This window comes from Abramis brama (assembly GCF_963993115.1).
Source record: "Abramis brama genome assembly, chromosome: 16".
Taxonomy (NCBI): domain Eukaryota; kingdom Metazoa; phylum Chordata; class Actinopteri; order Cypriniformes; family Leuciscidae; genus Abramis; species Abramis brama.
This window is the reverse complement of record NC_139978.1, coordinates 22,505,729-22,519,481: the sequence shown is the minus strand read 5'-3', so window position 1 is coordinate 22,519,481 and position 13,753 is coordinate 22,505,729. Positions and strand designations below refer to the sequence as shown.

The 13,753-nt window shown below is 37.0% G+C and overlaps 2 protein-coding genes across 6 annotated transcripts in view; both read right to left on the bottom strand.

Moving 5' to 3' along the window:
• Positions 1 to 5,357: 5,357 nt before the first annotated feature.
• tmem51a (transmembrane protein 51a) lies at positions 5,358 to 11,435 on the bottom strand. Its single transcript, XM_084087209.1, has 3 exons — positions 11,251 to 11,435; positions 8,703 to 9,172; positions 5,358 to 6,921 (listed from the first exon to the last, which is right to left on the bottom strand). Exons 2-3 carry the CDS (start codon positions 9,059 to 9,061, stop codon positions 6,528 to 6,530), a joined length of 753 nt encoding a protein of 250 aa, XP_083943335.1. The 5' UTR covers positions 9,062 to 9,172; positions 11,251 to 11,435; the 3' UTR covers positions 5,358 to 6,527.
• A 573-nt stretch (positions 11,436 to 12,008) lies between these two features.
• kazna (kazrin, periplakin interacting protein a) overlaps positions 12,009 to 13,753 on the bottom strand; it is a 44,445-nt gene continuing 42,700 nt past the window's right edge. For 4 of the 5 annotated variants that reach the window (XM_084087325.1, XM_084087326.1, XM_084087329.1 and 1 more), the window contains one exon: positions 12,988 to 13,617. In XM_084087325.1, the coding sequence (XP_083943451.1) occupies positions 13,459 to 13,617 (159 nt within the window). In that variant the 3' untranslated portion in view covers positions 12,988 to 13,458. Of the gene's footprint in view, positions 13,618 to 13,753 lie in introns of all 5 variants that reach the window. The other variant, XM_084087328.1, reaches the window with a different exon arrangement.

Below are 13,753 nucleotides of genomic sequence, written 5' to 3'. Positions count from 1 at the left end.
ATATATATGCATTAATTTAAACAAAAATATAGTAAAAACAGTAACATTGTGACATTATGATAAAATATGTTGTAATTTACATTATGTAAAATAACTTTTCTATTTTAATATACTTTCAAATTTAATTTCTTCCTGTGATGGTAAAGCTGAATTTTCAGCATCATTACTCCAGTCTTCAGTGTCACATGATCCTTCAGAAATCATTTTAATACGCTGCTCAAGAAACATTTGTTATTATTATCAATGTTGAAAACAGTTGTGCTACTTAATATTTTTGTGGAAACAGTGATAGATTTGAACTTTCTATTCATCAAAGAATCCTGAAAGAACAAAAGTACAGAATTTTTTTTAAATAGATTTTTTTCTAACACTTTTGATTAATGCATAATTCAATGCATCCTATTAATATATACATTGCTCAGTATGATATGGACCCAATATATATTGTCACACTTCACCTTTAAATATGTGCTGTATTTTCTGTTTGTATAACGCACAAATGAAGGTGAATGTTTTATATAAAAAGGTATAAATGCTGTCAGTTATTATTAAACATCAAGTGTGAACATTTACTTTAATATCCAGTGTCTTGCAGTTTCCTCTGATTAAATCAAAGCTGTAACTTACTCTCTGAGCATGTGTGTGGTTTTCCTCACTAGCAATCATGCTGAGCACATTAAAGTACTTACAACAGCTCTTTATGCTCCTCTGAGACTTACAGAAAGAGAGCGAAAGGCCCGAGAGAGAGACTGTGTCTTCCACTGCCCACAGTGTTGGTCAGTGTGTCTGAATTCCCCACAGAGGCTCATATCTCACACAGTATGACCTCACACCATCCTACACAGATACACACACACTTAAACAAGTGAGCTAAGGCTAAAGAATGGGACACAGTAAGTAAAGGGGACAAAACATTCTACCCACAGTGTTGAACATGCCACAATGCAGTACTGTTTTTCCATTTCCTCCCCCGTTCTTTCTGTTCTTTTTCATTTAATGGGGCTTTTGCTGTGGCTGGCAGACAGAAATACACAATACCATTTGTTTCTCAAAGAGAAACGGATTAAAATTGACCATGGTGTCACAGCACACAGTAATTCATCTGAGTGTGTTACTCTGGTATGAATGCACTGCCACCTACTGGATGAATGACACAGTACAGGGGATAGGTGCAATCTTGACTGGACTTTGCTTTTTTGGAATGTTTGGCCCAACACCATATTGGCACTCATTTCTGGGCATAGAGGTTTTAGGGCCAGTCATTTGAGCCATAAATGTTGTGTTACTAATCAAATGTTTGTCAAGATAACATTGACACCACAAGAACACAATGTCATTGCTACAAGCCTTATCAATCAATCAATCAATCAATCAATCAATCAATAAATAAATAAATAAATAAATAAATAAATAAATAGGTTATTGCCCAAACATCTATCACTTTATAATGAAATACAACTATACAAGGAACACACTCGGCAATAATATTCCACTTACCCCCTTAACAAGGTCAAAAATTATCACTGGGGCAATTTCAAAAGGTACACCATTGTACCTTATTTAAATTATACATGATCCATCTAGTCTTGATAATTACCATCCGAATTCTAAATGGCCATTTATTTCTAAAATCCTGGAAAAATGTGTTGCAACTCAAGGTCCATGATCATCTCTCCAATAACAAATTGTTTGAGCAATTTCAATCTGGCTTCCATCCCCACCATAGAGAGACTGCTCTTGTTAAAATCACTAATGATCAAAGTGCGGCCTTTGAAACCATCTTACATAAGATACTCCTTGATAGGTTAGTTTCTATTGAGATCACTGGCACCCCCCGTCCTGGTTTAGATCATATCTCTCTGGTCGTACTCAGTTTGTCCAACTTAAAAATTTCCGACCAAGACCATCTACAGTTACTTCTGGTGTTCCTCAGGGTTCTTTTTTTTTTTTGGACCTGCTTCTATTCATTATCTACTTGCTCCCTCTTGGCCATATTTTTAGGAAATATGGTATCAATTTTCACTGCTATGACACCCAGCTCTACCTGTTTTCCAAACCCTCTGACTCTTTTCTTCCACCTTCACCCCCTAGCTGTTTAGCTTAAATTAAAGATTGGGTTTCAGCTAACATTTTGAAACACAATAATGATTAAACCGAGGTCCTACTTGTAGGCACAAGATCTACTCTGACTTACTCTGATTGTTTCTCTGTGGATATTGATCATAATGCAATTTGTCCTTCCCCACAGGTTAAGAGTCTGGGTGTCATTCTGAATAGCACACTTTTCTTCAAAGCTCATGTTATTAATATTACACCTAGTACATACTTTCAACTGCGTAATATTAATCATCTCCGCCCTTCCCTCACAATGAACAACACTGCAGTCTTAATCCATGTATCCACATCAATTATTGTAATGCTGTTCATAATGGTATTCCTTCCAAACTTCTCTATATACTTCAGTTGATTCAGAACTCTGCAGCTCATGTACTTTCTAGAGCTCCTTCTACTGAGCACATTTCACCAATTCTTCAGCGACTACACTGGCTTCCAGTGATGTATCGTATTGATTTCAAAATTCTGCTTCTCACATTCAAGGCACTTCACAATCTCGCTCCTCCATACCTTACTGATCTTCATAATATTTATACCCCTTTGGTTGGTGGTGGGACTCGAGATGTTTTCCTCAATGAGCTTCTCGTACCTCTGCTTTACAGATATATTACTCAACTCCTGAAAGGATTTCTGCATGCCTTATGGACATATCAAACTGAACGTCTGAACGTCTCGTCACCTTAATCTTGACAAGACTATCCTCATCTTCCTTCCTCCCTCAACAAAATTTCTCTTTACCTCAGTCGAAGGTCAAGCAGTCAATGCCTCCAGGTGTGTTCAAAATGACCAGCTCTCATTTGTGAGTGACATTATGACTGACAGATCTTGCTTTATCCTTCAAAACATAGGGGAAAAGGGCCCTTCCTTGACAGCTAAAATACAACAATCCAGATTCCAGGCCCTCTGTTTCATTTCAAGACTAAAGTAACTCCTCCCTTTACTACTACCAGCATCTAAACATCAGAAAGAGACATTTTATCTGCATAGAAAGCACTGTGGGAGAGAGGCACTTCTAGTAATAGCATATGTGTTCAGCATTTAAATCCTGTATAGTCTGGCTCGAAGGATAGCCTACATTATCTGGATGTTTCAATATCAGCATGAGCCTCTGAACACAGATATGTTCTGATTTCAACCATTTGCAAGAAGCCTAAAATATCAACTTCACTTTACTTTTTACTTTCCATTAGTGGCCAAAGGGCCTAGATCATGTTATCCCTATACTATTAAAGGCAAGATTGTTAAAATCTGCTATACAGTAAGCCTACGCCTACCCTTTAATAAAATAAAAGACTCTCTCACAGAAAACCAGTCAACACCCATTTGTCACTTTATGCTATTCAAATCTAGTACTCTCAGCTGTTTAGTATATGGTAGTTAGATTATGATTTAGATGACAGTGAGTGATATTAAGATTTAGATGCAATCCTCTTAAAATAAATAGCAACACTGTAAAGTGCGTGTCATTGGCGTGGTAGATTTATTTGCAATGCAGAAATGCATAACTTTCACTGTTACTCACCAGTCCATGAGACGATAGTGGTATGGGTGCTTCTCAATTCTTTTTTGTGCATCCTCGTTTCCTTTCCTCGCGTCTCAGCTCCACCCCCTTTAGGATGCGAGAGAAGGCTGCAAGGAAAGAAATGAGGACGGAGGAATCGAATGAAAGCTTTTTTATACATTGGAATACTTGATCACTCGAGCGTCACTTCACAGCGTCATCAGCAGCGCTCAAAGGATCTGCCCATTGTGTTGTTTAAGTTTGGTTATTTAAGAAATTCAATATTAAATAATAATAAAGCAAGATACCCTGTTGAAACATGTGAGATGTGTGGTTTATATATAAACTGCAAAGGTTAAGTATAAATTAAAATTATTGTAACCGATGTGAAGGGGGGGGGAATTGATACGTGCGTCAAGTTCAGTCGATAAAACACTTCCGCAAAGGATACACCCGTGTATCCTCGCTTAAGACTCCTCAGGAAGCCTCCTCCTCACTCCTCAATCCTCGACTCCACGCTGAGCAATTAGAGATGAGATGTCCTACTACAATGGTTGAGCTCGATCGGTTTCCGGGTCATAGGATGGAGGAGGGAGAAGCACACTGAAATATTATGTTAGGCTATACCAATCTAACACTAAGTGGAGCATTTGAGTTATCTTGAAATGTATCTAAAATCAAACATACTGTATGTGTATAAGTGTTTTTCCATTAACTGATGTCCTTCACTTCCGAAGCGCGTGCCTTCTACATTCGAGTGCGTGAGGCGTGAAGGAGCGTTTGATTGGTTGGACCTGAGGGGATACGCCCTTCACGAACGAATCGGTTGAGTGAATGATTCAATGAATCACCAATCCTGCAGTACGGATCAATCATATCTATGCGGATCAATGAACAAAGCAGTGAACAAACTGTATAGTGAACCGAAAGAGAATGAATCATTCTCCACTAAACAGATGTCAGGGTCATGGTGTGAATTGAATGAATACATTAATTCTAGATGGACATTTTAGAGTAAATTCCAAATGTTAAAAAATAAAATTGTTTTGTGAGTATGGGGCTTTTGCTGTGGCTGGCAGATAGAACCACAATACCATTTGTTTCTCAAGGAGAAACGGATTAAAATTGACCATGGTGTCACAGCACACAGTAATTCATTTGATTGCGTTACTCTGGAATGAATGCACTGCCACCTACTGGATGAATAAATAAGTTTAAAAAAAATCTTATTTTGGGTAATATAAATCATGAACAGAGATTCAAAACGTATCAATTAAGTTTATTTCTACAATGAATCAACATTTTTATTTTAATCTTTCTAAAATAGAGGTAATGCTCTGGATGACAGAATTTATTCTCTCTTACTCAATCACACTTTATATTTAAGTTATCAGCATCCCTCATGACAAATACTTTCTGATTACACTTATTTTTATGGTACTCTTTAGACATTCTGTCAACTACTGTATAAGTAAAATTGCACTGACAGTATTAATAGACTTTTAGGAGTAGGGGTAGGGCTAGGGTTTGTAGAATAAGGGGTTAGGTATAGAAGAAGTTGACATATACTTGCAAAGTTACTGAAAGTCTGTTGGATGACCATCAAAGTGCCAGATACATACAGTCTACTAATACTCTAATGAGAATTAGTCGGAATGTAGGTGCAACATAAATTGTAGACAACATAATATCTAAAGCAGGGTACCATTTTTATTATATTATATATCTTTTTTTATATTTTAAATTAAATACAACTACATGCCAAACCTTTTTTTATTTCTCATACCATACTAGATTACAATTCTAAACAGAATATTCCAACACAGAAAAACGAAAACAAATATTACAGAAGAAACAAATAACATCATTAAATAGCACATGAAATTCAGCAACATTTTCCATCCACACGTCTTAAACTGCAGTGTCATCAGCAAAAATTCCAGAAAAAGAAACACTGATTTCAATAACAACCAGTTACGGGTGTGTCTTTATGTGAAAATCTTGGAGTGTTTAGAGGAGTAATGCTAGCCTAAAACAGATGATGGGGAGCTTGGACCTCACAGCATGGAGATGCCACAGCTGCCCTATGAGAAACACAGTTGTCTTCACACAAATCAACTCTGAAATTTAAAAATAAAGGGATGAAAAGACTGAGTGTTTGTGTATCCAAGTTAGCGAAAAAAGGAGACAAGAAATTCTCAGTGTCTGGTGGTGTGCGTTGGTGAGAGAGTGATATAAAGCAGCTGCAGGGTCAAAGAACCTCTCTGTGTCATAAACCATGAGGAGAGGCACATACGGATGACCTCACAGTTTGTCACTCCGGCAACAAGGTCACTAAGCACAATCATACTTGCACACAAACAGAAAGTTAAAGCCAACACACAAACTAAAACAAAGTTCATGGAAAATTTACAAAACATCACATGCCCTCTTCCACACCAGACAAACACACAAACGTAAGTGCAAAAACGCAACAGTGCTGATGTGACATTTTATAGTTTATAGTTTGACATCACTTCGAAAGTTCTTGTGGACGTCCTATGAAATAAAGTTCTGGGCAGCTCGGATGCTGAATTTCAAGTTTAACGGCAATAACAAGACCAGCCTATATCAAAACCAGCAGTTGTTCAGTAAACATCTTTCAAAAATCCAGTTAGGTTTTATTCCAAACAGCTTTTTTAGTCAAGGTTTTTCTTTTCTTTTTCCTAAACAGGAAATGTACGACCAACACAGGAAGACATCCTGAAGGCTCTTCACCTTTACAGAACACTGTGAACTCTGTGCTGTTGATAGTGACACATCCTATACAGAGGAGTAGTATGCAGTTCAGTGCTGTAGTATTTCATAAAGGAGGTAGACGCACTTCATCACATTTTGACACTGCAATGTCAGTGTAAACCTCCAGCACGGTTCACTGTTGTGTGTTAGGAGGAAGTGGGGGGTCTTTATCATCATACTGTGGGGGCGGAGTGAGAGGTTCGATGGTGAACACGTTGCTCTGCTGGATATCGCTTAAGCTTTTCCTTCGGAGGTTGTCCGATCTGATGCGTCTAATTTTAAGGGGAATCAGCTTGCGACTGGGACGGCTGTTTCTGCGGCCGCCCGCTCCAGTGCCGGGGTCGATTTGGGATGAAGGTCTGCGTGCTGGGCTGGATCCATCCAGTACGACGTGCTGATCTTCCTCTAGCTCCTCATAGGCTGGCAGCTGCGTGACGCTGTTGTGTCGCTCAGAGGACTGAGTGATGGGATACTGGCCACTCATAACCACCTCCTCATAAGTGGGGACCATGAAGTTCTGATCCATCCTAGATACAAAAATAAACGCCCATTTACAACCATACACAGCAAATTTAGGTTGTCATACACTACCGTTTAGACCGTTTACCGTTTTATTTTTAATTCAGTATACTTTTATTCAGTATGAATGCATTAAATTGATCAATTAAAGCGTTCAATAATCAATAATCAGCATATTAGAATGATATTTTTTTGAGAGAGAGATCATGTGACTGAAGACTGGAGTAATGACTGCTGAAAATTTTTCTATCACAGGAAGAATTTAATTTTAAAATGTAAATAAAAAAATATGGGGAAAAAAGCCATTTTAAATTGTAACAATATTCACAATATTACTATTTTACTGTATTTTTTAAATCAAATCAATTCAACCTTGGTGAGCATAAGAGACTTCTTTCAAAAACATTTTGACCTCAAACTTTTAAACAGAAAGGTAATAAATAATAATGTTCTTGTTTATTTATTTATTTTAAACCTTGATTAATTTCCAATAAAAATGTCAATTTATTAACTAAAAAAAAAGTCATGTGGCACAAAAGTATTTTTTCCCACTTTGAATGTCAATGTATACAGCACATATTAACAGTTTGTGAAAATATTTGTCTATATTTTATTTTTTAATTAAATTAATTCATAAATAATATACATTTTTTGAGAATCAAAACATTTTATTAAGACATTTTACAACCTGAGCCAACCGTGCCAAATTATATGATATTTTAACAGACTTACTGACCTTGACACACAGTCATAAAGGGTCCTCTTTATCTTAACATTTCCTATGAAATGTTAATTGGGAAATTGAGAGATAAAACCATGTTGATGACCTGAGTCTGTGGTAGAGTAGTGAGTTTAATATGAAACTTGAGGTCAAGGACCAAATCTGTTCTGTGGGGAGCGGACTTGAGTAAGTCCTAGAGCCTCCGAACAAATCTTTGGGGTGCGGATTGGATTGATTCCTTTCCTAGAGCTCCTCCTGTCCAATTTTAGGGAAAATTCTGATTAATTGGAGACGCCCAATAGATTACTTAGGCGTGCCGAAAGAACACCACAGACACAGTGCAATCAACATGGGAAAATCTCACAGTAAAACAAGCAGCTGTTAAAAATATGATACACCAGTGTTTTACCAGATGAGAAGTTTATCCACGTATCATCTTTTCACTCTTTTAAATCCTTTTATAACTGTATCATCTTTATATCTCTTTTAATTCCTTTTATAACTGTTTTAATTTCCCTTGCTTTTATTTTTTTATTATTTTAATTCCTTTCTGTGTAAAGCATTTTTAATTACCATAGTGTTTACCATGCCGGTCTTTTATCCTGTATGTTGGTTGGACCACATGATATTGATTTGGCAGAAAAAAAGTTTGTCAAATATTAATAAGCAGTGAAGCAATTTTGTTAAAATATTTTTTCTAAGACATAATAATAGAAGATTATGCCAAAGTACTTTATTATTTATTTATTTATTTTTTATGTTTAAAGACTCTAAGACTTTTTTCTTCATTATGATATCAGGAGGTTGCATCAAACTGATATTTATGACTTCACACTTCCCCAAAAAATAAATAAACATTTATTTTAATTCAGAAACTTAAAAAAAAAAAAAAACATAGAAGAAGTGTATTCAAGTCACTATATGTATAAATTGCATTTTTAAATGTTTTTGCATAAATTATTAGAATAAAAACATCACGTAATTGGCGCAAATATCATCATATGAATGTGATCATCAAGTGAATGAATGTGATTTCACCTGGGTGTGTATTTAACAATATGTACTCACGTAGCTTCCTCCCCCTGTGTGTTAGCGAGTGTACTGCCGGCTTCCTGTCCCCTGTCCGCCCGGTGTTTGTTCCGTATGCTCAGACACACAGACAGCAGCAGCAGCGCCACTCCTCCCCCCACTAGGACGAAAGCCACGGACGAGGTCTCCTTAACTTGAGTGGATTCCATGCCTGGTCTGGAACTGTTCCCACCGGACCCTGCCGGCACCACACTCCACACAATCATGACGATCCCCAAAGCGATGAGGCCCACTCCCAGCGCAGCGGTAGCATACTGTGCCCCAGAGTTACTGCCGCTGGTCCTACTGGGACTGGGTGGAGTCTGGTCGCTGTAGGACATGCTTCCAAACCTTACCATGGACTTGAATCTCCTCCGGACACGTTGTTTTTTTCTTCCAGTGCCTTTCAAAATGTCTGAAAAGTTGACCTATCTCATTTTCCACTTTGTTTTCTGGAGCACTGACCCGCTCTGTGAACAGAAAATCAAATAAGGGTGAATCATCGGACATCAAAATGTGATTGAATAATCAGACTATCATAAAAGAGTCTTAAATCAATAAACGTCAAAGATCCAGGCCCAGTCCCTCCATAAATCTTTTGTGAAAATAACATAGCAGTCACTCGGCCTGTGTTTAAGCAGTGATAAAGTTTTTATCAAACCATATTTATTGTCTGCACACACATTGGTAGACATGTTAGGCTTGCATGACTTCCATGAGATTAAGTAAGTGTCTCGCCTGCCAAGCTTTAGTTACAGGTGCAAGAAAATGGAAGAAAGAGTTCAATTCAAGAGTGAAGTGAGAGAGAGAGAGAGAGAGAGAGAGAGAGAGAGAGAGAGAGAGAGAGAGAGAGAGAGAGAGAGAGAGAGAGAGAGAGAGAGAGAGAGAGAGAGAGAGAGAGAGAGAGAGAGAGAGAGTTCAGGAACACAGACTTTGGTGAAATTTCATCTCTGCTCTGAAAGGTTTACGTTGGAATGAAGGCAGCCAGTAAAAAAAAAAAACTCCTAAATTCTCTTTACTGACAGTGTGTTATTGTTTCATAGTTACACACTCACACACACTAAAGAAAGCACATCATAACTCTGCTGTGTCATGCCTACACAGTTTCTGGTATTGGTTATCTGTACAGGCAGGTCTGGGATAAGCGTTCTTACCACACAATTAATAATTTCTCAGCATGGAAGCAATATTAATTCATGGTCTTAGATCAGTGTAAATCATACATGTAGAGCCAGGTAGTTTATGGTGGAATCTATTTCCTTCAGCAGTGACTTATACTTTAAGATGTGTGTATGGAAAAATGTGGGCAGTTGCTCATGAGCTCTGTGTTTGTACTCTTGCAGGGTGATTAAAGTCTCCAATGGCAGGCATAATTTTATCCCGGGACTTTTGACTTGTTGAATGCGATTTCCTTGACGCATAAGCAAAGTTTAGAAAGTGTACGTGACCGAAAACTGAGTTTACTGAGCACGTCTACGCATGCAGACCAGATAAAATTATGATAGTGAATCTACGCGGAGGAATGGCAAGAATTTCCCCCTCTCACAAAAGCCACTTAGACAAGATTAGACACAAAAAAATAGTGCCACATAAATTCACATTACACAGGGGCACCATAACAGGGAAGAAGCTTACAGTTGAGGTAGCTTGAGGAAACAAACTGTAGGCTACAGGGTTCCAGAAACTTAAGCGACACCCCTATTATACATTAATCTAAAGTATCTTAGAAGGAAGGAAATAGGCTAACCTCACATTTCATCATTCACAGAAGGCAAAAAAGGTGCTGTTAACACAGAACATGGTATTACATTTAAATACGCAATTAGTGGAATAATAATAAAAAAGTTTAGGCTAACTTTTAAAGTTGAATTTCAACTTGAGCGATCGCGTTTTTAAGAATGACATCTAATGTAAAAGACGTGAAACACGTCTTTAAGCTAATTTTTACATAGAAAAACAATGAAGTTCTACACAGTGTGTTCTAAAAAACACACAAATTTAAGTTTGAAAGTAGCTGAAATAAAAGAAAAAGGTCTCTAGACCATGCAGCATTTTTAAGACAAAAGCGTGTTCCGTGTTAATGGCCCCAAGGCTGTCAGTGCCAACAACTCATGCCAAACATCTCTATTTATGTAGGCTACTACTCAAGAATAGGGGTTGAAAAAAATATAAGGGCGAGTACTGGCAAAAAAAAAAAAAAAAAAAAAAAAAAATGAGGGTGAACTGTCCCTTTAAGCATCAACGTCCGAAAATCTACCAGAGAATACTACTAATAAAAAGAGTAAAACATCTACAAAACCCCAAAATAAAGAAGAGTTAAATATCTTTAACGCAAACATTAAAGACATAAATTCAACTTAATGTAAACAATTCTTTTCAAAATAATCACACTGCAGGGCGAAAAACCCTCTCAGGCAAAGATAAATTATAAACAAATCACGTTGCGCACAACACGTGGCTAAAAAACGAACGCGATATAAACCATATTTACAGTAACAAACATACCAGGAAAACGAGCAAAACTTCAAGTTCACTAAAAGAGTCTTACCGGGAAAACTTCCCTTCCTTGTGTTTATCCAGTCCGTTTCAATCCTGGATGAAACCACGTTTAATCCAATGATGCACACGTATACCAGAGCATTTGTAACATTCCTTAAGAAGCTAAACTTGAATTCCTTAAAGCGATATGGCATTAAGTTTCACAGATATGAACATCTTCCTGTCCCTGCAGTCCAGAATTAACCCTTTAACAGACTCATTCAGTCTCCTGCCCCGCCCATGTGTTCGGAGGGGTAAAAAGTTCTCCAATCTTCATCCCCTGGCAGTAATGGTCCATATATCGCCTACTATGAACCACATTTTGAGACTTTTAGTGAAACAGATATTGATGCATGATTCCAGAGTGATTTTTTAAAATTATTTTTATTTATTATTATTATTCATATATAGTAAGCTACAGAGTCCAAATTAACCCTTTAACATACCTATTCAGGCTCCTGCCCCGCCCATGTGTTCTGAGGGGAAAAAGTTCCCCATCCCCTGGCAGTGATGATCCATAAAACTACAGAACCACATTTTGAAACTTTTAGTGAAACAGATATTGATGCATGATTCCAGAGTGAATAAAAATAAAAATGTCATATATAGTAGCCTAGGCTACAGAGAAACTTTATTTTGAAATAAAATCATGAACTATAAACTAGTTTTCCAGTTTTAACTGCTTAAGCAGTCAAGTCTTAATCTTATTTTCATTCATCTTTTAATATTTTCACCCTAACGGTAAAATAGGAAGACTGTCGATGTGTTGGCATTCTGACAGAGTTTATTTATGATTCTCAGGAAATACCTAATCTTCTACAGGTTTTAAGATACAAGCATTATTAATCACACTAATCGGCAGTCAGGGTGGTGTACGTCAAATCACCAGCAGCACCCACATAAATGTGTCGAAACAAGGTTCACCCAAACATAAATCCCTAGAGCGGAACAAACGCTCAACAATATTTAACTACTTTATGGGCAGTTGTGATTCTGGCAATGTTAATGATGTTGGGCAAAGGTTGACCATATAGGTGCTTCCTCATAACTGTCTGTTTGGGACGTCATGTAACGTTTATAGTAAACAGAATAAGGAGTGCTCTGATAGGTATTACGTATTTTTTCTCAGTAAATTAAGTACATTATTAATCCTGTGTGGGGAAATTGTGGGAATTACAGGTATGATGTGTAACAGATGCTAGAAAAATGTGAAAGAAATACTCAAAAATAACACAACAAAGAAACAAATTAATTTTTTTTTTCATAAATAATAATTTATAATTGTTTCTTGTCTTAATGTCCTAGGATAAAATAAGGAAAAAGTACCATAAAGATGAATACAAAATAAAATTTAAGACCATTTTTTAAATGGAGAACTTGTACTCTATATAAATATGCACCTTACACTGCTTCAGAAACGGTCATATCTTTGATCTTTGCACATTTGCTGTGACAATTAGAATAACCTCTGCTACAACTTACCAATGTGCATGACCTTGGAGTTAGTATATACTAACTACAGTATTTATGCATGAGGTTGGTGATTTACAGTTAGGACACAAAAGTAGCAGGTTTGAACCGTTTGGGTTTTAAATGGGCTTCAAAGAGAAATTTCATATTATAAAAAATTGTGCACTGTGATTGGGAAAGCATGAGTTGTAACCTTTAGTTATGGATCTGCTAATCACCTGACATCAATGATCCTCATGATCATTTACTGTAATATGAACCACATGACTATTTGAACCCCAGTGGATTTGAACTTTATTCAATTCAAATAATCATCTATTCGAATAATAATGTACTATTAAACATGACATTTCATATTCTAATCTTCAGTATTTTGTGGTTTTAAATCTAACATCAACAGCTAAAATTCAATGTAAAACATATTCATTTTAATGGAAATAAATTCCAATTTCCACACAAACGTCAGCTATAATTTCATCAAACATCTAAACGGATAAATAAATGTTGCTCTTTCAAATGGATGCTTAACTCTATCTCACTTTGAGACAAATGAGTCCACACTCACAACAACATAAGGTCTACAAAACAATGCCAAGGCCCCTTCTGGCATACTGAGAGTCCAGAGTCAGAAAATGTGAACTTTCTTTGAGATTTCTTCAGTGTTGACCTTGAAAAAGAAAAGAAAATCCCTCCATTTGTGAGCCTTAAGTGTCATGTTTTTCAACAGCAGTCTAGACAGGAGAAAGACTCAGACATTAGTGAGCTCGGCAGCAGAAAAATGTCGAACTGGGCAACGCTCTTGCTGAAGCGAGACCTCTTGAAGTCCATTCCTTGGAAAAGAGCCGGACCTGTTCTGGTGACTGATCTTCTGTCCAGTGAAATTCTTTGGGCTGAGACCGAGCTGCTGCTGCAGAAAGAAATGGATCCATCAGATTTCTGATTCACTGGTTCTACAAATATTTGACTTTTAAGAATTATTCAAGCAATAATACAAATCTTCACTCTCTGAGGGTGCATTGTTACTGAGAACTACACTCAAAGGA

Coding starts and splice junctions, on each gene's coding strand:
- tmem51a (XM_084087209.1), bottom strand. CDS start 9,061: ATGGTAAGGTTTGGAAGCATGTCCTACAGCGACCAGACTCCACCCAGT. Junction 6,922..8,702: donor ACACAGGGGGAGGAAGCTAC/GTGAGTACATAT, acceptor TTTTGTATCTAG/GATGGATCAGAACTTCATGG.